Genomic DNA, 24,833 nt, shown 5'->3' with positions numbered 1-24,833 from the left:
GGAAGCACCACCCTTATCAAACAATAGCTTAAAAAAAAGGCTCCCTCACACTATCTGGGGCAGATGGAATTGTTGTAAAATAACTCTCCCTCACTCTGGTCTTTTGAATTTTTCCTCATGATGTTTACTAGAGACTATTTTTCTAGACTGTTTTTGAGAAAATATTTTGTACAGAACAGAACCCTTTTTAAAGATTCCAATTTTTTGTAAAATAAAAAAATTGGAATCAATTGCGCTCATTTATACATAAATTTCTATATTTGTCATTAAATGTACTGTTTTCTTCTAAATATGTATTTTTGGGGGGCATATGTTGACACCGTAGAACTGTAGATAGCCTACTCTGAACTCAAGCGCATCAGTCAGGTGAAGCCTCCAGTCCTCCCATTGGCCTATCACATCCTCTTTGTTCATACATGTGAAATGCTGTGATGCTATTTGTGGGCCTGATGAAGGTCGGATGGACCGAAATGTTGCTTTCAAATTTTAATTCACAAAATGAGAAAACTGTGAGCTGTTTTTTTTTTTTTGGTACTATTAATGGCGAATTGACTAGCTTACAAGAGGCGCACAAACAGACACCACCAACTCCATTGGTGCAGGAAAATCCAAGCCCACTGACGCAACAAACAAGCGGCTTGTTGTTGTCACGCGCTAGCCGAGCGGAGGAACACTCCGCCGATGACCTTTCCAGTTTGTCTCTTATACATATTAACCTTGCAGGTGCATCAGGGGGGTGTGGGCGGGTTGGACCGGCAATGGCTGTCCTTCAGGGACGAGTGTTGTGGGTGCACTGTGAGCGTGTGTGGGCAGGCTGGGACGGAGGCGTGTGTGTATGAGTGTGTGCGTGCGCGTGTGTGCTTACTATTAAGCCGCACTTGTGAATGGATTCCATCAGTGGACTGGCAGAGTGAATAAAGGAAACAGTGTGATTCATTAACTGCAGCTCCCACTCCCAGCCGAAACAGTCAAAACACATAGACTGAATAGTTAGTAAATGTCATGGCAGCCACTGTGCAATACCAGGCATTGTGGCGCTGAGTGATTTCATTAAGAGAAAGCCTTTTCACAAGCGGTTAACAATGCGTTCATTCAAGCAACTGAATGACTGATAACTGGGTTAAAATAGTTTCCTCTTCTTCTTCCTTTTTCAAATAAAAACCGAATTGAAGTCCCCCGTCAGTGGCAAACGCGTGAACATTTGAGCTCCTCTGTGTAAAATGATGAGTCTGACACCGCAAGGCCATATCGCGCTCACAAAGGCGTTTCCTTGTGATCACAGAAAAAATTTGATTTTCAAAGGCCTACAAGTGTGATTTGTGACATTACAAATAGTTTTAGAAGCCAATCCTGGTCCAATATTGGGCGAACACAAGCGTAATATGCGGGAACTGGAAGCCGCTGGCGCGTACGGACGTCACAGTGAAGTAGGACACATCTTGTGGGAAGCAGTTACAATGAAAAATACTTCTATTGCACTACTTTGTAGCTGTCATTTACAAGGATGTGATAAAATATCTCTGGGAGGGATTGTAAAAAAAAAAAAAGAGTACATCGCAGCCTATTATTTACATTGTATGTCTTAAAATATGTCTGTGGAGGAGCTTTTAATTCTTAATAACAGTGAGGAAAAGGTCTGGTGGGGGACTCGAGAAAAAGCATCCCCTCAAAATGAAGGACATGTTCGTGCATAAATACTTTAAAGGGTCACGAACAAGAGTGTTTGGATTTCATTTATTGGTGAACAGCAGAAAATTAAATTTTAATTTGTGTCTCCACAATGTGATGATTTTGCCTCCTGCAACGTTTCTCCACCGCACAGAGCGACTGACACCCTGAATAAAACATTCAACATTTACAAGATGTTTTTTTTTTCTTATTTGACACCACACAGTACTGCAGTTTCAAATGGACTACGTGTCCTGAAACCATATCCTTTATTGATTTTGCTTTTAAGGTTTGGTCCAAAGGGGAGTTCTGGGATTGTGCTATTTTTTTGTTGTTGTTGCGCCTGGGGACTGTTTTTTATTGTTATGTTACAACCAACCACAGAACGTTAAACATTATATTTCTTCTATAAAATCAAAATAATGTTAGCTGTTACAACTATTATATCCCCCCAAAAAATGCTGCTGTTCAAGTAAATTGTAAGAGTTTGTGTGTAAACGTGACCACCTATATGCAGTGTTTTTTTTGTTTTTTTTTTAACAGACTCCAGGAAATGTTATAAATCCTAAAATTTGAAAAACACAGATTCATGAGTCAATACGTGATACAAAAGCTGCACCTTGTGTTTCTCTAAAGGCTAAGGCAGGCTACATCCTCGGAACAGTTTTATTCTTACTGCAAATAATAGTAAATAAGAGGTGATTGCCAGACATTATGGGCAAAGTTAAATGATGCGTTCAATGGTCGGCAATCTCACAGCAGTTATTATGCCTCCTTGCACAGTTATGTAAAAGCTCAGAGATGTGAGGTCACGGAGAGGACCAGGAGGTTCCCTGCGGTGCCAAGACTCTTCCCCAGGCCCGATTCCACATTGCGAGATAATACTGTTAGCGGACACACCGAGAGACACATTCAAAGGTGATCATCAGGTGGACGTCAAATGGCTTCCATCACTTCCTCAATCAGCCGATCTGAACAACAGTGGGCTTTTATGGTACGTCCTGGAGTGCAGAGTGCGAAGTGGATTTCCACCCCCTTCATCCCTCAAAGCTTTCCCTCTTCAAAGGAGGAGGGTAAACATCCAATTACTTACAGTCCACAACTTGGAAGGCAGCGTTCCATGAGGGACTGAACGTCCTCTGAAGGGCGGTCCTACTTCCTTATTAGGCACTTGATGTTCAAACACTGTGAGGGATTTCCACTCTCAAAAAATAATCTAAACAACCCAGGGACTTAAAGTTTGTGTTTTTTTTTTTCTCGAGAAAACTCCTTTAAAATAACAGCAGCTCCCTGAGTTTGGCGATAAACAAGGCCGTCAAGGAATTATTTGGAAAGCATCAGACCTAAAGGAACACCTTGCGCACTTCGACTTGCCTGAACAAAAGGCTGTAAAAAAAAATTGTGTTTATTGACAGCGTAACTGATTGGTTTGCAGATTTGACAAACAGGCAGAACAGGTACAGCTGGCGGTGTCACACTCAGTGGGTGCGTTTAATTTGGGAAATGATGTTTGGTAAACCTGTCACAGCCAAAACGCTTTGTTGAGGCAGAGGGTGAAGGCTACAAACAAGATATAACGTAAGCCTTTATCTTAGACATAGAGTATAATATACATCAGGGTTCACCAACCTGGTGCCTGCGGGCGACTCATGGTCCCTGGGGGTACCTGGTAAGTCATTGTTGTAACTACTGAGAACTCAATAACGTGATCAGTGTCGTCACACATATCAGCATAATTAATAATAATATATAATTAAAGGCTAAGAGAGAAAAATTGTAGAGAGTTTAGCAAACTGGTTTCCCTTCATATGACTCAGTACCCATGAAGCAGCTCTCAGGTTCAATAAGGTTGGTGACGTCTGATCTACATGGACTGCAGAAAGATGTTTGCTTCCGTGAATCATTAACATCAACTAAAAAACTGAAAAACATGAGCGTCTATCTAACTCATTGGACACACTGTTTACGGCACTTAGTGCTAAAGAGCTAACAGGTAAATCAGGACGGATGTTTTTTAGTTTTTTTTTTACCAGGCCTGCTTGTCGCCTTTTTCCCAGATGAGTTACACACTGCATGGAGCAGGGAAGTTGGGGAAGATACAATGGCGGCAACGCTTTCATTCCGCTCTGCAGAAGAACTATGACGGGCTGTGGAATAATTCTGCTTTAACAACGCCATCTATCTGACTAGAATGATAAAAAAAAAAAAAAAAAAAAAAAGGGTAGCATGGCTCTGTTTAGCCAGACCCACTGAGCCACCGGCGTGCCTCTGCACCCTCAGCAACCCGCAGAGTCGGCGCTCGCTCCCCTCAGTGGCACAGTAATTGGCCGGCCCTCCAGGAAAGACACAGCGAGAAATCCACCACTTCACCCCCTGCCATCGCCGTCCGCCGGCGAATATATATTTTTTCAAATGACACATTAAAGAACATTACCTCTGAGCGCTTGACTCGAACCGAGTGGGTCCGTTTTAATGGCGTGCCGCTCGCTTATCACGGCCGGCGCTTGATAGGTATTATTATGAATTAGCTGCGCGTGCATAGCGGGACGGGGAGAGCGAAGAGAACGGCTCAGAACATGGAATTCACAAGCTCGCCGTGGCTTTATTAAGGTTCCGTCTTGCCACCTATAGACAATCACGTATATGTGGAATCCGGCAGTGGTGATAGACTGTCAAGCTGTCGTCTGCTTATCGATTTTTTCTTCCGCTCCAAAATATTTACTGCTTTTAATAGAAGGGTAGATAAAGCCATAGCGAAAGGATGTCGGGCCCCGCACACAATAATCCATACTTTTATTACACCCAGCCACGTCAGGGCGGCCCCCGGGAGTGAGGGCGGCGCCGTCGGGAAGTCGGGGACAGCGGCGGCTGAGGCGGGATGAGCGATTCCTGCTGAGCTGTGCCGTCATTTTAATTATACATTAGGCGGAAGTTGGCGGCGTCAGCGTGCGGGCGCTCCAGGGAGCGAGGCCTCTGCAGCACGTGAACACAAGGTGACTGGCCCCAGTCGTTAAAAAGGTCCAGTCACTCACATCAGAGTTGGCGCTGACCCCCCCCACCCTGCCCACCCCACCCCGGGCGCTGGTACAGCCCTCCGGAGATACGGGGCGGCGATAAGGTGGGCTGCCCTGTACATCCACAAGCCTCCCGAGTGGGATGGAATTTCTGTCCGCATCAATTATTCAAGAACCGTCTTAGATAACACTGGCGGATGGCGGACGGATGAGGTCTATTTCTGTATGGTACTTCATAAAAATGAAGACAGGAGGCATTTTTTATTTTCTGCGCCGGTGCTCGAGATGCCGGATAACCGGGACTCTCTTCCTCCTGCGCCGCCCGCCGCCAAAGCAAAGGCTGGAGCGCCTTTGAAAAATGCTCTTTACATGCCGCATTCCTTTCTCCCGACGTTTCAAAGATGTCAGCACTTTGTCGAGGAGCCGCTGAGTGCGCTTGTTCGCCTCACCCGCAGCATCCTCGGGAAATTTAACGTACAGTAGGTGTCGGCTGCAGGGAGCAGGCTAAGGTGACAAAAGCCTCAGGAAAAAGTGGCCATGGCTCCGTCCCTTCTGTAAACCGACTCCTTCCTGCAAAAAGGTGTCCGGGACTCCCGGGTGGGCCGCAAGCTCACCCACCTGGATTGTTTGTGCGTTTCGTCAGGGGCTCCAATCTTTACGGTCACGCCTCGCAAATAGCAGGTGGTCACAATAGCAGGAAAGTCGCAGTCAAAAGGAGTTCAAATTGCAGGACGCAATCCTGGAGACTGTGACACATCTCGGATGTAAAGACTGTCAGATGATGCATCAAAGAGCGCTTTGATGTTGCTGGTTTGAGGAAAAGAAGAAGGGAGGAAAAAAAGGAGCTGACAAAAATAACCTGAAATTTCCTCAGTCTCTTGACGAATACATTTCCGTAATACCTTTTTCTAATAATAAGTCGCAATGAACGGATGAGTGGATGAACGGCGGGGGGTGGAAGGCTGCGTTTTTGATGTTGAATAATTAATTAACTTGAAAATGGTGCTTGATCTTGTGCTCCGCTCGGAGGATAGGTAGCTTTGAAAGCCGTCTGTTGTCGATGCGATCTTTAAAGACGTTGGGGTTTGATTTGGCAGCTCGACTGCTTTGAATCTCCTGGGGGCGGGAGGAACATGTGTTAACAAAATGAGGAAACCCTGTCCTGCCGCTAGCTCGCTCCGTTCATGCAGATGGACGGCCAAAAGAGGGGAAGAATGGGAAGACAGATTTGAAGCACAGAGGGTGTTTTGGATTTCAAACAAAACAGAAATTTACACAATGTAGACATTTCTGCCTGGGATGTTTTTTCCCCAAAAAATGTTGTTCCTACCCTTTATTTTACTTGCATTATCTCTCTTGTTGTCGGCAGGAATGCTTTGAAAACAGCTAAAATCGTTTACGGAACCTCTCGGCTCATGTTCAGCTACAAAACAACCAGGCCCTTAGGACAGCAACCTGCAGTTGGAGATAGTTGGGTCAACTGCTTGACAACACCCACATGGGTCGCGCCATCACTTAACTTGTGCTTTGTGTGTTTACGTTCTGTTTGTTTAGAAGTGAGTCAAAATGAACCTTCCCTGAAAGCGGTTTAACGCATGAAGTTTAATAGAAGGAAAACAGAACTTTTAACAGAATATCTTGGTGTGATATGGACTGAAAAATGTATGTTTTTAGTTTGATAAAGCCACTAAAAGCTAATAACTGTTGCATTTTCATTCACTGATTGACTGACACACACACACACGCACACATACACACACGCACACACACACACACACACACACACACACACACACACACACACACACACACACACACACAGATATATAAGATGAAGTGGGACACTCGGAAACGGATAAGATTAGCATTAATTGTGATATGTTGTCTGGCCATGAGAGGGCACTAAACATTATACACTGTTTTTTTAACAGGCTGCTGTGATGCTTTGAGATGAGAAGATTTGTAGCAAACTGCCATAAAACAGTTGAGGATGTGACAAATGATTTGAGCACTGCTAATGATAATCAGCCTTGCCCAAGTTTAGGTTCTCAATCCATTGGGGTGAAAGTATCAGTGGATGGTTAATGGTGGGCTGGTGTAAAAGGCTGTTTTTGTTTTGCAGTAACAACAAGGTGCTATTGTAATCCAGAAGACATGATGTGTTGCTTTTACCAAAAAACAAAAAACAAAATCTAAAGAAAAAAGCAAACAAACAGGTTGTGTGGTTTCTAACAAGTGGCATCATCTGCAGCCTTCGGTGGGCCCTGGAAACAAACGCACTCTGCGTGGTGTGCATCCACGCTTCATGCGGGCGTCTGATGCACGTTTGTTCATCGAGAGCGACGCCTGCATGTCAGAGGATCCCAGACATCTGACTGTGACAGAACGTCCTCCGCGCACACAGAGTTATTTCTGTCACACTCTGCTTGTTCCGGACGCCTCCCTGCTTTTCTGCTGCGATGCGGCGTGGAGACACGGGAGGACACATCCTGGGGAGAGGCGCCGGGGCGGGGTAGGGGCGCTGGGGTCACATGTGACCTCGGCTGGTCCCTGCTGAACACAGTTCTACTACGCCGGTCCCGTCAGTCAGACAGCCAGTCAGTCAGTCTGAGGAGGGAGTGGTGAGGGGCGGGGGAGGGGCAGCAGGCGACGGGAAGGCAGGGCCTGCTTAGAGGGAGTGAAGACATGCAGCGCGGAGAGGAGCCTGACTGAACAGCAGCGAGACAAGTATTCCCTCCAGTCAATCACAGCCCACAGAAACGCTCAATGATGCAGGATCTCTCCAGAGTCCCGCAGGGCGGAACCGGGCCAAAGAGGACCCAATGTCACACTCGCAACACCAAAGCCTGCGCCTGTCAATTATCATAAGAGTCATGACGACGGCTCCTGAGCTCGGCGGGAGGCGCAGAGATGACCTGGTGTAAATAAAAACAGGCCCACTGCGACTCCGCCGAGGGTGTTAATCCCTGACTAATGAACTCTGCCTCTGCTAGTGGCCTCACTGCTGCATCCCTGGACATCCACCTGTGAGTGTGTGAGTGTGTGTGTGTGTGTGTGTGTGTGTGTGTGTGTGTGAGTGTGGTGGGGTTCAGAGAGACAGAGGGACAGGCTCCACTCTCCCGTCCCTCAGCCTGACAGGCAGAACTCAGCCACACAATTTCACGCTTTGTGGGCAGTGCACACCACTGGCTTCCCATCCCAGACACACACTGGGAGTCTGCCTGTGTGTGTTTTAGCCCCTGCGCGCACACACACACACACACACACACACACACACACACACACACACACACGCACACACGCTGGCACACATGCAGACACACACTTCCCCTGCTATTAATACTTGAGGAAAGAAGAAATCAAATATTAATCCTTCAACGCCCACCTGGAATTGAAAAAAAAAATGAGTGGACTTACCATTTTGTTATTGATTTCATGAAAATGAATTTCACAGACTTTCTCTACGATGTCTTCACTCTCAAAAGTTATGAAACCAAATCCTACACGGAGAGGGAGAGAGAGAGAGGGGAGGGAGGGAGAGAGAGAACGAGTTAGTGAGTGAGTTAGCGGAGAGCACTTTTCACAAAACTCGAGTGACTCAAAGAAAATGCACCACCAAGATGGAAGATTATTGGCAGCCGGATGGAGAAGCTGCGCGAGAGCATCTGCAGGGAGCCGCTTGGCCGAGGAGCAGCACCAGTGAGCGAGACAGACATTGTCCCTTTAAATCAGCACCATGATGAAATCTGCCACATTATTAAGGGCACTTGAGGACCTCCTCTACAAAGGGAAGACGGAAAAACAGCACAAAGCTCATTTAATGAGATTCAGGGATCCAGGGCCCGGCATCTGAATTTCATTAAATGCATTTTGTGTTCTTTTTCTTTTCTTTTTTTTTTTTTTATTGAAATCTCACTGTATAACAAGCCCTCATTTTTATGTTAATGCGGGCGGTAGAATGAATGCGTCGTTGACAGTGGGATTTCCATGCCATATTTGTAGGATAAAAGCTTAACCCCTCTTTTTAAACACAGAGACAGAGAGACGGAACGGCTGCAGACTTTTTGAACACGAGTGGATTTGGATGCTCTCCTCCGCGTTTCGATGAGACGCAACAAAGCAGCCCGGCCTGTGTGTAGCCGCGGCTGAAAGCAACGCTGATATTCTATTACTTTGGCAAAAAAAAAGGCAGAAAAAAGGAGAGGAAACGGCACAAAAGAGCTACAGTTAGTGAATAAAGCGGCAAGTGGCGCTAAAAGGAAATGGGTTTTCTTTTCAAAGCAGCAAACAGCTGAAGATGGAGCAAAATCACCTCAGATTGAGCTTAAACAGCTGTCACCACACGCACACGCGCACGCAAGCACGCATGCACACACACACACACACACACACACGCATAGGACAGGGAGGCTGACTGGAAACACGGTGGAGAGGCGGCGCTGCCTCTTTTATCGGAAGGTCAGGAAACACCTGAATGTGAATCACTGCCACACAATAAATGTTAAAGACCACTGAAAACATCCAGTTAGCGGAAGAATAAAATGTTGTCCCGTCTGCTACAATAAACACCGGCAGGCGTCGCCCAGCGAGTGTCAAGACTGAGAGGCTGCACACAGAATAGAATAGAATGGGTGTACGTTATTGATCTCAAATTGGGAAACTACGCTGTTGCAGTAAAAAAAAACAATACAAAATTTCAGGAGGGGAGCTGCTGTTCCTTCAGTTCGACAGTCAACACACGTCGAGGCTCCGTTTTTAACTCATGTATTCGACAGTTTTGCCACAATATTGCAGAAGCTCAGAGCCAACGGTGAAACAAGCAGACGACTGCAAGCGTGAAAACTTTTGCTTTGGCTGCAGCTCAGTCTGAAGTTACTTTGCTGCTGTTAAAGCTGCGCCAGGGTGTTTCTCAACATGTCTAAAGGCAATGAGTATTGACGGCCCGAGATCCTCCGATCGATGGCGATTTAATATATTCATGTTACTTAATTTTCTCGTTTGCGGGCAATCCCCACTGGCCAGGTTAAAAACAGCAACAACGAATCGATCAAACAATATCAGGGCGTTAAAGTGACTCACGGCGAGGACCGTGACGCAGCCCAGTGCGTTCGGTCCCTCCTCTCCCCGACCCTTCTTCGCATTTAAATTTGTGCGAAAAAGGGTAAAACGTGATTGGCTGTGACATTCATTAGTCTCCAAAGCAGCTTATTCTATTAATTTATCACACGATCCCGTGACGGACCATCTCTTTGTTGGGGAGCCGCCGCTTAGCAGCCGGCTTGTCACAAACGCTGGCATTTACAGATCTCTCGTAAAGTCTTTATCTGCTGCGCGCATATTTTTTTTTCTCTCTTTCCTCGTGCTGCTCCTCCTCCATAAATAACAGCCCACCCCCGAGTCACCCCACCCTCCCCCTCTCCTCCCCCCACGCCTGCTACTGAAACCAGCAGGAAAATATCCAAACAGCCGGGGTTAGGGACCGATTAAACACGGACAACATCTAATCTGATGAGATCTCACTGGACAGAATATCAATTTCCACTGCAACGTCTCAACACCCACTTTTTCTTTTTTTTTTTTTGGGGGGGGGGGCACCACGTGTGTGTGTGTGTGTGTGTGTGTGTGTGTGTGTGGGAGATGCAGGGGGAGGGAGGGGGGTCTGCGCCGAAGACAGCAGGTAAAGCAGGGGGTGGGGGTGCATTTGGTGGGGTGGTGGGGGGGGGGCAGGAAGCAGCACCACACCCCTTCCCCGCCACCACCCACCAACCACCACCCCTCCCCTTCACGGCAGCGCGAGGAACACTTTTGACAACCAACAAATCAGCCGCCAGGAGTAATTTGTCACAGGCGACTGTGGGTAGAGGGAGTGGAGTCCACAGGGGTGAGGCGGGGGGGGGGGCAGGCGGAGATGAAGGGGGAGTCGGGTAGGTAGACGGGGGGGGGGAGAAAAAAAGTGACAAGGAAGGAGGTTAACACACATGGCCCCTGTCGCTACGCTCCTTCCTGCCGCTACAGGCGGCTCCTCCATCAAGTGACAGGACATTTTCCACCGCACCATTACATCCAGCGGGGTCAGGCCGCAGCCAAACCACAGACACCACCGCCACCGCTGAGGGGAGTGGGGGGGCGCGGTCTCCACCACTGCATCTGTTTAGGCCAACAAATAAAGACATTCCGGCTCAGTCGTCACGAGCGGACCAAGAGTTGCGGCGGCGGCGGTGTGTGTGGGGAATCTTTTATCTGGTGGATTCATCTGGTGAAGCAGCTCATCCAAAGAGTTTCTCTTTGAAGATTTGTCACTGGCAGTTTACTCAGGCGCCCACGACTCCAGGCTACGTGTCACCTACTCCGTGGCAGCGTTCGCACCAATCAGACCTTGTGTGTGTGTTTGTGTGTGTGTGTGTGTGTGTGTGTGCGTGCGGTTGTTCACACCACAAATGCCATCGGACTCGTGTGTGAACAGTCAAGGGAAGTGGAAGGAGGACTCGTGGCGTCAAATGTAAAAAATATGATATTTCTTTTGTGCACGTGTCTCAATCTTTAGGCTGCGCGCAAAATTCCGGCCAAATGACAAATAGCGGGTGTGCAGTGTGCACACAGCGCAGCCAAAGAGAGTCGCAACCGAACGCCATCCACCAAGAAAAGCCATCACTGACGTCTCCTTCCCCCTCTGATTTGAAAATGCCACCCAGTTCAGATAAAAACTGTTGCTACGGCAACATATGTGAATGTCAATTAGGAGCGTCCGGGCGCCCTGTCACTTCCTGTTTATCTCCTTTGTCTTCTTCTGCGGCAGGCCAGCGGCGCTCTGTGTACCTGGTTTTGTCACGACTAAATGGATGGCTGGGGAAAAAAACAAAGAAAAGTGTGAAAACGCTCCGTATCGGAGGCCGGCAAGATGGATGAGTGAGATTTCAGAGTTGAAATCCGAGCGACCCGGCTGCCGTGCAGGCATTAAACTACATCTGGTGTGTGTTGTGAATCTGTGAGGGAGGGAGAAAAACAACAACAACAACAACACAGAGAAAAAAAACTCAGAAAAAGAGCATTTTTCTGTCTTTTGGTTGGCACTTTCTTGTTGGGTCCCCCCCGGACCGGCTGAACTTCTGGCCCTCACCATTACAGCGCAGTGTTTTGCTCCACTATCCTATTTTACAGACAATTACAGGCCACAAAATAGACCCAACAGAAGCATTCCTCCCTCCCGACCGCCTTCTGCAGGGTGTCAGCAGAGCGAGATTGTTCTCATATATACGCGCCGGCCCTTCTCTCGCAGCTCTCCTCACATGGCAGGAGTCTGACCTCCAGCAGACTATTAAAGACTGTCAGCGCCGACAGACGCGAGGAGAGAGGTGTCAACACACTCGCGCCGCACAAACCTTCCCGCAGCTTAAACAATACCCTGCAAATGGAAACACGCGGATGTCTGCTCGGACGGCTGATAATAGGTGTTGTGTGGCTACTGGCTGGGGCCTCTTGGCTGCACTTTCTCACATCTATTAGTGAGACGCCGGGCTCGGCCTCGTCTCGCCGCCTCGCCGGGTCGGTGGGGAGCCTGCTTTCACGGCCTTTTACCAGCTTCATCATGCTCGATCTTTATTTCACACTTATTTCAGCTTTCTCTGCCTCGGCAGCTTCGCCCTGCACTCCACACCCACCTCGCCTTCAACGGCGCCTCCCAACCTGGGGAGGGAGAAGAAAAAAAGAGCTGATTCTATCAAAATATAATGAGGGGAGAACTCGAGGCTCGCTGCTGTGACTTTAACTGGAAAAAAAGGGAGAAGAAGCGGCTTGAGCGCATCATCCGTCGATGGGGAGCTTGATATTTATGTATTCTTTGTTTTGATGAGTTCCATATGCATGACACATATGCATACAATTCACATTTCTCTGAGTCTGTAAATGCTTTAGTTCAAGTGCTAAATCATTTAAAATAAAAGTTAAAGGCTGAGAAAGGCTGCATTTCTGGAGCTTTTTTATTCTCAGTTGCATTTTAGTTCTTGTGAGCTCTTCAACATAGAGCAGCGATAACATAGCCATGTAAAATTAATGCATCCACGGCGTTGCCAGAGACATCCCCCACCTCCCTAATGACTGCAGCTAAATATACTGTACACCAGAACCAAGGTAAAGCTCATGTGAAATATGGGTGCTACACTAGGCAGAGACCTGGAGCTCATTACACAATCCTTTCTAGGTCATCATATAGAATGGTGGGAATGGGGGGGCGGGACATCTGAATGATAGGATCGACGTGTAAAGGGGAAGCGCCTCAATAAAGGTACATTTTGTGGTGCTATGAAAGAAAGTAGTTTGTATTGTATGCATCAAAAACATCCAAATTTGTTCAACAAATTTGTTTGGCGCTGGCTAAACGGTGGCTCGTGCGGAGGCTGCTGCCGGGCCGCTTCCTTGAGCACAGAGGAAGGAAGTAGGGCAACCTGGAGGAAGTGTCAGTCGTCGTCCCCCTGGGACGCAGCAGGGAAAGAATGGAGCCCACCCAGACAGGCTCCAAAAGGTCAACACAGCAGGTGCAACCCACCTACGGTCACAGAGGCTCCTCCCACGCTGCAATGTTCAGCTCGCCGTTGTCGTGCAAGAGCCGGGCGCGACCAATCAGAGCAAGCCGCCAGTTGATGCGTTGCCTCTCTGCCGTCTGCCCTGAGCAGAATCCCCTTGTAATGCAGCGTAGCAGACAGCGGCAGCCCAAAACACCCATGGCACAGTTAAAGGGCCTTTGATCAGTATTTCTGTCTGCTATTACCAGAGATCCAGAGCCCAGAGGCATTAATCCCCCTGTTTAATAAAGTTAACGTCATGAACTCCCTAACAGCGTGGGGCGCACGCAGCCGAGAGGAGAAGGCAAGAAGCACATTTTGGAAAAACGCCGTGACCCCCCCAACCCAAACGGCTCAATATTCACCAGTGCTCTTGAAAAAACTGCTCTGAGGCATTGCAAATGTATTCTAAAACTGTAAACACAACACCGAGGAATACACAGTGAGGGTACTAAAAAGAAAAAAGAAAAAAAAAATGACAGAAAAGCAAAATTTAGAAAGCTATATAATTCAATGCATATTGGGTCACAAAGTGAGGCCATGGAGATGTGGGAGGCAATTGGACAGATTTGGTAAAATAATAAAGAAGGAATGAAGAGAGAAAACTCCTTCCACATGAAACCTGACGAGTGGCAACGACGCTGTGATCTTCATTATGCAACTGGAATAACCAATAGTCAAAAAATGTTTTTACTTTTTACATTTTTGACGTGGTGAATACACACGGATTGAAAAACTATAGTAGCGCTCAAGACAGAATGCACACAGATTCCTGAGGCTGCTCACGTTCGACAGACTCTGCACATCAAGATTCAAAAGCAACACGGAAAAATAAATCTCGGACAACACCGTGAGCCATAAGCTCGGTTTCTGACAGCAGTAAGTCATTAAGACTCCTGGCCATTATATTTGGCTTATTTTTTTCCGTCCCAAGTTTGTGGCATAACTGTATCTTCTGCCTTTTGATATATTTCTCCTACTTATAATAAAATGCTTCCACGGATACGTTTTAAAGTTGGAAACTGTTCCCGACCTGCGAACAGTCTTGACAGCATACTTTTATGTAAATGTGATAATCTATGAGTTTAAATTTAGATCTCATTTTTTATTCATATATACTGCTCGACTTATAAGGGACAGAATTCCACAAGTCAGGCAGTAGCCGACAAAATGAAAAGTACTGAACCAAAACATTACTGGCATTTTGTCATTAAACTTCAGGCTGAATGTGTGCTTTTTTTTAAGTACACACAAACAATGATTATACAACACTTTATTCATTCTGATCATTATGATTTTTTTAATACTTTAAATAAAATGCAACATTTTTCACGTCTACAGTCACATAAAAAAGTTTCTCATTTAGTTTGTATGTCATCCTTTTTTTTTTTTTATTGCATACCATCAATAGTAGGTCAGAATTTAAGAAACAAAAGAATGATATCAGTAGCAAGTATCATTTATTAAAAAAAACCCAGACTGACCAACTATTAGTTGGCTCAAGGAGTCGCTGGAATTTCATGTATTCTCTGGACAACATGGGAATTAATCCCAGCGTCCTGTGTAGTTTGATTGGTTAATAATACACTGTACTTTTCAACAGTGTAATGCAAGCTTCAAGGCAGAGTTGTGGACTATTATTTTCACTTTGACTGAAATCTGAGGCTGTGTTCATAATGACATGAAAGAAGACAAAAGTAGGAATGAAATGTGCATGTATGTCGACAAAAGTAAAAATACATGCAGAATACCGCAGAGGGCTGCATAAACTGGAAGGGACGACTATGTGCTTTTACTAAATGATTGCAACCCCATAAAATATGCTGCTTTCAATGCATTTTGCAACTGGGCTCAGCATGTATGCTGAGGGAACTAGTTTGTCTGTGCCTCTATGTAGGTCAGCTTTCAGAGCCGGCCATCAATTTCCACTGTCCTACTTTAACAGCATGCGCACACGCACACACACACACACACACACACACACACACATACACACACACACACACACACACACACACACACACACACACACACACACACACAAACAAACAATAATACAACACTCTGGTAACCTGGGCCAGTGGCCTGTTGTTAACCATCATACGCTAAAATCACACAACTTATCCTATTGAGTGCAAAAGCCCATGTGAGCTCACACTGAATGGCTTGTCTTTACACGCCTTTTTTGTTGCGTGGTCAGTCGCGCTGCGCCTCAAAATAGCATCCCTGGAGAGTGCAGCTGTGCGCTACGTGCTAATTTCACCGCCTCTGCGCCACTTTCAAAACACTTTCTGAAACCCTCATTAGTGCCAAACAGTACAATCATAAGTTGGAAGTTTCTCCCCACCTTCCACGGCTTGATCAAAAGGCTGCTTCTAAGTAAGCGGCAGCAGCAATTATCCAAAGAAAAGGTGACTAAAAGCATTGAAAGTCTAAAGGCTTAAAGACCAGCTGATCAAGGAGAAAGTACATCTGAAGGGAGAAAAACGGGAGAAAAAGCAACAAAATCTGGAACTACTTCTTTTAAAAGAAGGAAGTTTTCCTGTAAAAAATAATTCACTGCAAGGAGCAATAATTTAGATCAAGAAGTGGGAAAATTGTAGATGGACTAGATTATTATTCATTTTATATATTATTACAAGTCATTACTAAAAGTGTAATTAGCCTTTAATAATATTGTCCATTTTAATTTTTGCCAAATCTGACCCTCTTAATAAGCACAATGTCATGAATACACCTGGAGAACAGCAACTTTTGAAACACTGCTGCAGAACCACAATGCTGAAAAACCCAGCGTTCCAGAGTTATTATTTAGCATCACATAATGACTTTCTGCAATCAATAGTAATCTTAGCGTACATGTTCTCATCATTCACATTTAACTTCAAGGTCATCAAACGCATCACAACAAACCATATGACATCTCTAACCCTGGCTATTGGTCAGGCATTTGCTTGAGCACATACTGCTGTAAGAATGCAAAGCAAACAATAAACAATATCAAAATAAATTCCCCCAGAATGCCAAAAAAAAACAAAAAAAAATGGAGATTATGTTTATCTATTTCCCACATTTCAGTCTGTGAATTCAATCAAGCTCTGCTGCCATTGACACACACAGCCAGAGGCATCAGTGACTCAGAGGTCAGCACTTGTTCGCAGCACTTTTTTTTATTCCCCTTTCGTATTCCACTTGAACCCAACCTGCGCAGTGAAGAGCACATTTCAAAATTGGGGGAGGAAACGTCCTTATTGTCCTTGCACACCTGACCTGGCACTTGGCCACGGTGATTGCGCCGTGAAAGTGGAGCTCTATGGATTTTTACGCTCGTGAAAACCGGTTTGTGCATTCCATGTCAGCCAGAAATGTCAACTTCCTGAGATTCAAGATGTGACAGGGGTGCTGGACACTGAAAACACAGGTTTATGGACACTTAAAGCCGCAGCAAGTACAGTCGATATAGTGCCAATCTGAGTGGCAAGGTCAACACCGCAGCAGCTTCCACCTGTACTGCTCAAAAGAAAGAAAGTCTGCCAACTCGGTCTGTCCACATTCTTTTTAACTGCATTTCTTAAACAAGTGCCTCTATACAGCAAGTTTACATCTTATGCTGATGTCACAAAGGGCTGCTGGAGCAGGCAAACCAAACTTGTGAAAAGACTATTTTCATTGCTAAAGGCATGAAGTGTGCACAATTCCAGACAAATTTTAAATCATTCTTGCAAATGATATCTATCCTCTCTTTTTGTTTTCAATTCTCACTGCGGTCTCGCATCAGTTTAGTTTCACAGTGTGGCGACAAAACAAAAAACAAAAAACAAAAAACAAAAACTGAAGAGTGGTTGCAACCTAATCGATGGGGGGTTGGGGGGGTGCTCTATCCATGATAAGGTGATGGAAAAATTAATGTTCTCTCTGCTGGAGTAATCCAATTCTGCTGGCTAATACCCGTGGCACAAACACACATTCAGACCAGCGGAAGACATCGGCGGGGCGGGGAGACGAAAACAGAGCCCGCCGTTATCCCGCCATCTCTTTGGGATGCCGCTGCTCTTGCCCGCAGACATATTGTACCTGTGTCGAGCATGACAGAGGCATTGCTCATGTGCCGAACACACGCAGCGTAAGTGGCTGCAGACGCGGCGGCCGCAGGCGAACGCCAGCAAGGTTAGGTAAACATCTCTGAGGCTCAGGAACGCGGCAGGACAAGTGGATAGAATATGATTTGGGAGAAGCGACCTGGCCGTGTAATTGCTCGCGCTGATGAAATTTTCTTTTGCGCAAATAGAGGATCGGCGTAATGAGATCCAAAAGGTTTGAAGCCGCCAGAGGATTCCTCATTGGAGAATGTCAGACTCTTTTGTGCCAAGCAGTAGGCATGTCTTAATGGATGTCTCTATTCCTATTACATAAAGTAACGACAAATGCGGGGGAGGGGGGGCATGAGGGGGTGCAAAAGCCATTGAGACGGCAAGATGAATTTCTTTTGAGCGTGCGAGGCGGCAAAACGTGGGACTTGAAAAGAGCGAACACCTTTTGTGTTTTCTGACCTATTGATGCAGATATCAATTTCATTACGCTTGATTAGCATGTCTCATTCCTCGCGGCAGTCAAAATGAGAGAAGGGGGCGAAGAGGAGGGGGTGGCGGACAAGGGAAAGTTGGGGGTTTGCACTTGGTGAAGAGTCATTTTTGCGGTCGCGAGCAGCGGCGGTGGCGGGGCGGGATGAGGCCACCAGAATAAACCCAACATGCAACAAGACGCCTTGAAACAACAAGCTACCAGCAACCTGGTGCCACAGTTTAAAACAACAAAAAAACAACAAAAACAAACAGATTCAAAGCGAACTGGTCCTGAACGATGCACACATTGCCAGATTGTTATTAATATTTAAGCGCGGGGCTGCATTTAGAGGCGTGACACACGGGCGGCTCGTCTGAGATGAAGAACACTGATGAAGCCACTTCGCAGGGGCCCATTACCATTTAGGGGAGATTGCTTCCTCTGAGCGAGCCAAACGCTTAGAGGCAGAACTGCCACTTGTGTTTACTTTACAGATGCCGTTATGGCGCCGCGTTCAGGAGAGAGAGCGAGAGAGAGAGAGCGAGAGAGAGAGAGAGTGCCCTTTTTGAGCGGCAGCCGACGCCCCATCCCCCCAACACACACACACACACACACACACACACACACACACACACACACAGACATGCACAAGACAAAGACAACACGCTCACGGGGGCCGGCGCTCAAATCATGACATCATGGGCTCATCAAGGCGGGTGAGATGATGTCATCTTTACACTCTTGACCCTTATAATCAAGGCAGGCCTGGGCGCCTTATGAACGCCCCTCTCACCCGTCCCCCCCCCCTCCTCCGTCAGCCGCCTCCCTCTGCTTCACACGCTGTTGTGAAAATGAGAAACACTTTGCACCGAGCGGTAAGAAAAAAAAAAAAAAAACGAAACAAAAAACAGCAGCAAGAGCAGCGCCATGCAGCAGCCGCAGCCACGGTGGGCTCGCAACAGCCCGGCTCCGTTTAATTGCTGGCCTGCACTGTAATTGGCTATGTAATCAAACGATAAACCAAACACAACGCGACGCGTCTTCACGGGATCACAACATCCTTTCATCGCAGCCCACGGCCAGTGATTATGAGGGAACCTCTTTGTCGGAGCCGCGCGTCTCATTGATTCCAGTTTATCTTTTATGTTGCCGCGACCAAAGAAGCACCTGAGGAAGGGCAAGGGAAAGGTCACGGTCTCATATTAGCATAGATACAAGAGGCCAAGGCGTAAGGAAACGTAACAGCGGCGCTGTCACTCAAAGCTTGTGCCGGGAAGGGGGGGGGGGACACACGGCCAGACGCTCTACACGCAGATGAGGCGCAGCTTCCCCGGCCCCCCTTAGAGGGAGCTGACAAGACCTGGACCACCTAGGCTGCAGCCTCAGCCCTGCTAATGTGGTGCTAAATAAGCCTTTAGGCAACCAGTGGTACAAACCCACTAACAGATAGGATTCAGTATTTGGAAGAACCATCAGTCCTGCTTCTTTGGTTTGGATTGAATATTAATATATGAATCTTTCAAACATATGGTGTCACTGAGTTTGTGCCAAATGTGCATTTTGGATTATTAAAGCTGCTGGAAAAAAATGAAAAATAATCACAACCATTTTGATGCAGTGTGAATGTAGTAAGTGACAGGAAGTGTTTCTAGTTCACTGTCATCATCTTAAATGAACACCCTGCATTTCTGAGCGGATCACAGTGACCTTTGACCTCCACGTTGCCATTGGTTAAGGCCAAAACACACTTGGCGCCACACTCACCACACAATAAAAAAACAACAAAAAACATTTTTACAACAGGTGTGAAAATGAAAAGACTGCATCACTGTTTGCTTTTCCTCCCCCCTCGCCAGCACCCTCGCACCACCATCAGTGCTGAAATTTCCTTCTTTTCGTTTCAACTCCGCTGCCACTTTCACAGCTCATTTCAATCTCAAAGCCGACATCTGTGGGAGCAATGTGCGCTCTCAATGAGCGCAACAAGGCAGGCGAACAGGAAGTGTTCGGCAGGCGAGAAGCCGAGGCAGAGGGAGGGGGGAGAGGAAGAAGGGGGGATTAGCGGGAAAAAAAATCAAAATAAAAATGACGGGAAAATATTGGGGGGGTGGGTCTTATGACCTGGGCTCCTATCTTCCCCATCTGGAGCTCTGAGCTCATCCAGGGGCGAGAGAGGGCGACGGCGGAGGGAAGCGAGAGCAGAGCAGCTTTAGCCGCGAGAAGTTCAACATGTTTATTCATGCGGGGGAAGAGCTGAGGTGCTGGAGAGCGCTTCAAAGCCAAGCATGGCTCCGCGTCCTGCATGGCCTTCTCCTCTGGCCGGCCTCCCTGTGTTTGGCCTTTGACTGAGGGGCTGATCAATCCCCCAGCACGCTGCCAGGCCCTGGACCCCCCATATCACTGAGAGGCTGCTCTTTGAACAAACCCTGCCAGGGGTCACTCTCCCATCATCTTAAAGGTCAGCCACCACAAATGGCACGGAAGACACTTCTGTCCCCGGCTGGAGAAAGGCGGCGCTGATGGCCCAGAGTGTTGGGAGCTGGTGAGGCCGCCGGTGTCCGACCAGAGACCACATCTGTTTACTTACACCAGTTTGAGTCGACGTATACAAACAGATGATGACACTCTTGTGTTGTTCTCTCTCCACCAGCGGGAACACTTAACGTGGTCTTTGAGACTCAGGAAGTTCTCCTGTGAATCCTTCAGACACTGGTTGCAAACAGTGGTTGTTTGAGTTGCTACAGCCTTTCTATGGTCTCTGAAAGTCTGTCCAACCTGACCTCTGACCCCTGTCATAAACAAGGCGTTTTCCTCCACACACTGGTTAGCTTCTCTTACTTGGACCGTTCTGTGTAAAGCCTACAGATGTTTATGGCGGTGTGAATATCCCAGTAGACCAGCAGCCCATCCGGCACCAATAGCCACCTTCACCACTTTCAAAGTCACTTTAATCACCTTCCTGGTTTGCACTTGAGCAGGTCAAATTCACCCCAACTACATGCCATGATTGGCTGATTGGCTGTATGAGTGAACAAGCAAGTTTACCTAAAATAGTGGCTTGTTATATATATAATTATTATCAAATAATAATAAGAACAAATAAGAAACACAACTGTTATAATAAATAAATTAAGACATAAACTGAAAACATGTTAAATGAAAATATCGTAGGTAGTGCAAAAAGTAGTGCATTTAGAACTATTTGCAACAAAAAATAATTTGTGCTCCCTGCCTGTGAACACAAGGCTGATGCCAGTTATGCCAAAATGTCAAAGAATTGGCCCAATTCATGGGGCAGAGCAATTATGTAGTCGACCTCTAGCGTCAGCGATCAGCTGAAAGCCTGATGCTTTGTCGTTTGACTGAGAGTTTGATGAGCAATTCAGCAATCGCTGCCAGAGAATAATACTGTGTTAATGAATAGAAGCCGACTGGACGGGTGAAACATTTTTAGAGGTTGGATTGCCTTTCTTTTCATTGTTATTATTATTATTATTATTATTATTATTATTATTATTATTATTATTATTATTATTATTATTATTATTATTAATAATAATAATTTGTATATTGATACAAGTCATTTAAAAGAATGGGTTGAATATATCACATCATTTGGGGCCTGGAGTGACTATTCAACAGAGACAGTGATCAGGCCTGAGTGACTGGGTTCGATGTAGAGCTGCTGTTCCAGAGATCCAACACTCCCTGCAGCTGCTTCCCAAAGTGCAGCAAGTTTGCACCACAAACGAACCTCAGCCGTTGCAAATTAACACAGCGGTGGTGGCAGATCAGACAACAGGGATCCTTCTTTTCACATTTTTGTTAAACCCACACTTAAAAGAAATACCTGTTGACTTTAATAATAGCCTGTCACCTCTTAAATTGAGATGAAACAGCCACCATCATTTGCCTTTCATAATAGGAGTTTTGCTTTTTATATAAAGCTGTGGAATATCTTGAGGGTTTTGTTTTTTGTTTGTTTGTTTTTAACATCATACCTGAAATTAAATGTTTAAATTCAAGTGAAACTGTGTGCAATTTAAATGAGAACAAACATCTTTTAATATAATTTCCTTGTTTTTCTCACTCTGTTTTATATTTTCCCTGTGACTCTGAGCTCAGGAAGAAGCGGGTATTAAAAAAAATGGATGGATGGATGTTTAATATTTTGTTGATGGATTTTATTTTATAAAAGGTCAACTACATTTTGCACACAGCCACTGGTGAAAGACACAACTTTACCAGTGAAACATTTAATGGGAGTAAAATGGGATCTGCGTAAAGCGCAGCAGTGAGGCAAGAGATAAATGAAGGGAGGCTTCATCTGGACTTGCACCTGCATCTTTTTCATTAAGTCTCTTTACTTAAAATGACAGCTATTCAATTTGATGAAATGATAGCGCACACCTGGTCTCTGCCACTCCACGCAGAGATCAGGTGTGCCGCTGAACCATTTACACACTTCAGCCAGGAAGTTGTTCCCACGAAAAACAAGATGCACCAAATGGGGCTTTTGCTGTGATTAAAAAAAGAAAAGAAAAAACGGTGTGAAACCTGTGAGAGTGAACCTTTGAGGTTTAGTTGGCCTCTGAGTCACCAGCTGAAGCTCATTATTATCAGCAGATATAGGAAAGGAAATTAGCACATCTACTTTTATGTAAATGCATTTCTTTTTATTCTTATGAATTTGCATGCAGTCAAAACCCCAAATTGTGATATTTTTAAGAAATGAATACATACCAAATACTATAAACCTACAACATAAAGCATGTGGCTGTAACAGGTGAACAGGCACTTCTGCGTTTTTGTGTGTCAAAGTAAAAGATGATTACACTCAAAACAAAAGCAAAACAAGCTGAAATTAGTATTGATGAAAGTGTGTGTAGGATGGTAAAATTTAAAATGCTAGGGTTGACTGTATCAGCTAAACATAGTAAACTGTCTGTTGTTTTAAAGGACCATCAGTACATCCTGCTCTCAGTTGAATCTTACAGCCATCTACACTCTATTGCAGCTGGAATGAATGGAACGCTACCCTATGACTGCCCAGCGGAGGCGACATACTGCATATTTGCAGGTTTACAAAGGCGATTGTCAGGCAGGCAACCAAACCCTAAGAATCCATCACAAACAAGTAGCCTGTGAGTGCTGAAGTCAAGATCCTCCCATTTCCACCTGCCCACATATTTCAACAATAGATTTTAAACTCTAACAAGAAACAACAGTTGTGGCCATGCAGCGTTTGTGCTTGATTCCCACAAGGTGCAGCAACACCTGGTCACCTGTTGCATTATCTGGTGAGAGGATATCGTGCAACATTTCGATCGCTGTCACTCTCAGAACTGAGGACTGCAGCCATCCGAAGAGGCTTTCCAAACACTGTTAGGACTCACAAGGTGAGCGATTGTCAAACGCACACTTGCAGTCATCAAAACGGCCGTCACATCTTCTGTTTTCTTGGCTGCCGGGGATGATGAGGCCTATTGGCACCGAGCTCCGCGAGCCCTGACAAGTTTGGCCATCTAGAAGAAATGTGTGGTAATTAACTGGAAAGAGGCTTCTGTGTCTGTCTGGCCGACCGGCCGGCCCTGATGAAGTCACGCTGCCAGAATATTTACCTTTGGCTCTCGGGTCTGAAATAGGGGCCCCTGGAAAACAAGCCGCGACATTGGGGCGACGTCATTGCAGTCGTCTGTCCAGGAGACCCCGAGAGAGGGGGGGTGGGGTGGGGTGGGGTGGGGGGCGTGGGGGGGGCTCCATCATCTGCTGCCGCAGGGACGGCGGAGGCGTGCACTGGGGGAGTGCACGGCAGTGGGCACCAACGCACGCAAGTGAACAAGACATATCAAGATATGTAATATGACATAATGTCTCCCCCTGCTCGAACCCGCAGCTGCTCGCCCACATGCCACAGATCGCGCACCATGTCTAAACAGATGCTCTATCAATAATGCTTGCTTCAGCGCCATACACACACACAAGCACACACGCACTCCCTGGTGGCCAAATTGGGAAGAGGAGAGATGGTAGAGGAGGGGAAGGAGGAAGAGGAGGAGGAGGAGGAGGAGAGTGTTTGGAGGGAGGCCGGGAGGGAAGGGGAGTGGGCAGGGACCCAGGAGCTGGAGTGACTACTGGGAGATGGAGTGGACATGCCAGAAGAAGCTCAAGGACCAGTGAACCTGGGGATGAAGTGTCCTCCTCGTCCCATCTGCTCGGGAGCGGGGCAGCAGAAACAAATACTCTACTTTGTTTTAGTCCTAATCTAATATCGAGATGCGGCCTCGTCGCGAGCGGGGGATCCTCGGGCGCAGATGAGAAGGATAAACGCGGGTAAACAGAGGAGACGGGGAGATTTACTTCGGGAGACGGATCCTCTTGCCGTCCACTTGCTAATCCAGATATTACGGCGTATCCTGTGTTTTAGCGGGAGGAATATCAAAGGTAAAAAATCCTTGAGAGGCTGAAAGTGGAGAGGATTCAGGTTCAGCTGCGAGTGCCGTTGTCCATTACTGACACTCATCCTGAAAAAGAAGCTGCCGCAAATTGATAAAAAGGCTGATTCTCTCTCTCCCTCTCTCTACATACAAACAATGACAGCAAAAAAAAATGTCCACAGTGTTTTCTGTGCCGAGGCTATTTTCCCTCCAGTTTTTGCACAGAGGCTGCTCCATATTTCGGTGCCGTGCACACAGTGTCTCACTGCCGTGGCAGCAGCTTGTGCACTGAGTCAGTGTTCTGCCCTCTGAAATGTTAAGACAGCGTGTGGAGGTCAGCAGTCTTGTGCAGCTGTTCACTCTCCGCCAGGGAAAAGCAGCAACTTTTGCTGCACTTTCCCCCCCACCCCCTCTTCCGTCTCGGTGAAAGAGTCACGGAAATCAACCACCGCCGACGAGGAAGCTGAATTGAGAAGTTGCGAAATCGGTGTCGGTGTTTGGATGCTCCCATCCAGCCAATGAGTGTCAATAAGACGAGGAACAATTCGTGCACGCAGACGGCAAATGGCCGCCACCACCGCATGAATGACATA

The 24,833-nt window shown here is 46.5% G+C and overlaps 1 protein-coding gene across 7 annotated transcripts in view; it reads right to left on the bottom strand.

Moving 5' to 3' along the window:
* The window catches only part of LOC142884582 (RNA-binding protein Musashi homolog 2), a 263,144-nt gene that overhangs the window by 61,628 nt on the left and 176,683 nt on the right, over nt 1-24,833 (bottom strand). For all 7 annotated transcript variants that reach the window (XM_076020330.1, XM_076020329.1, XM_076020328.1 and 4 more), the window contains exon 8: nt 8,100-8,182. In XM_076020330.1, coding sequence (XP_075876445.1) covers nt 8,100-8,182 — 83 coding nt within the window. The remainder of the gene's footprint in view (nt 1-8,099; nt 8,183-24,833) is intronic.

Source organism: Nelusetta ayraudi, unplaced genomic scaffold (assembly GCF_046127955.1).
Source record: "Nelusetta ayraudi isolate G7.1 ecotype Tasmania unplaced genomic scaffold, CSIRO-AGI_Nayr_v1 ptg000011l, whole genome shotgun sequence".
Classification (NCBI taxonomy): Eukaryota; Metazoa; Chordata; class Actinopteri; order Tetraodontiformes; family Monacanthidae; genus Nelusetta; species Nelusetta ayraudi.
This window is presented reverse-complemented; position numbering and strand designations above follow the sequence as displayed.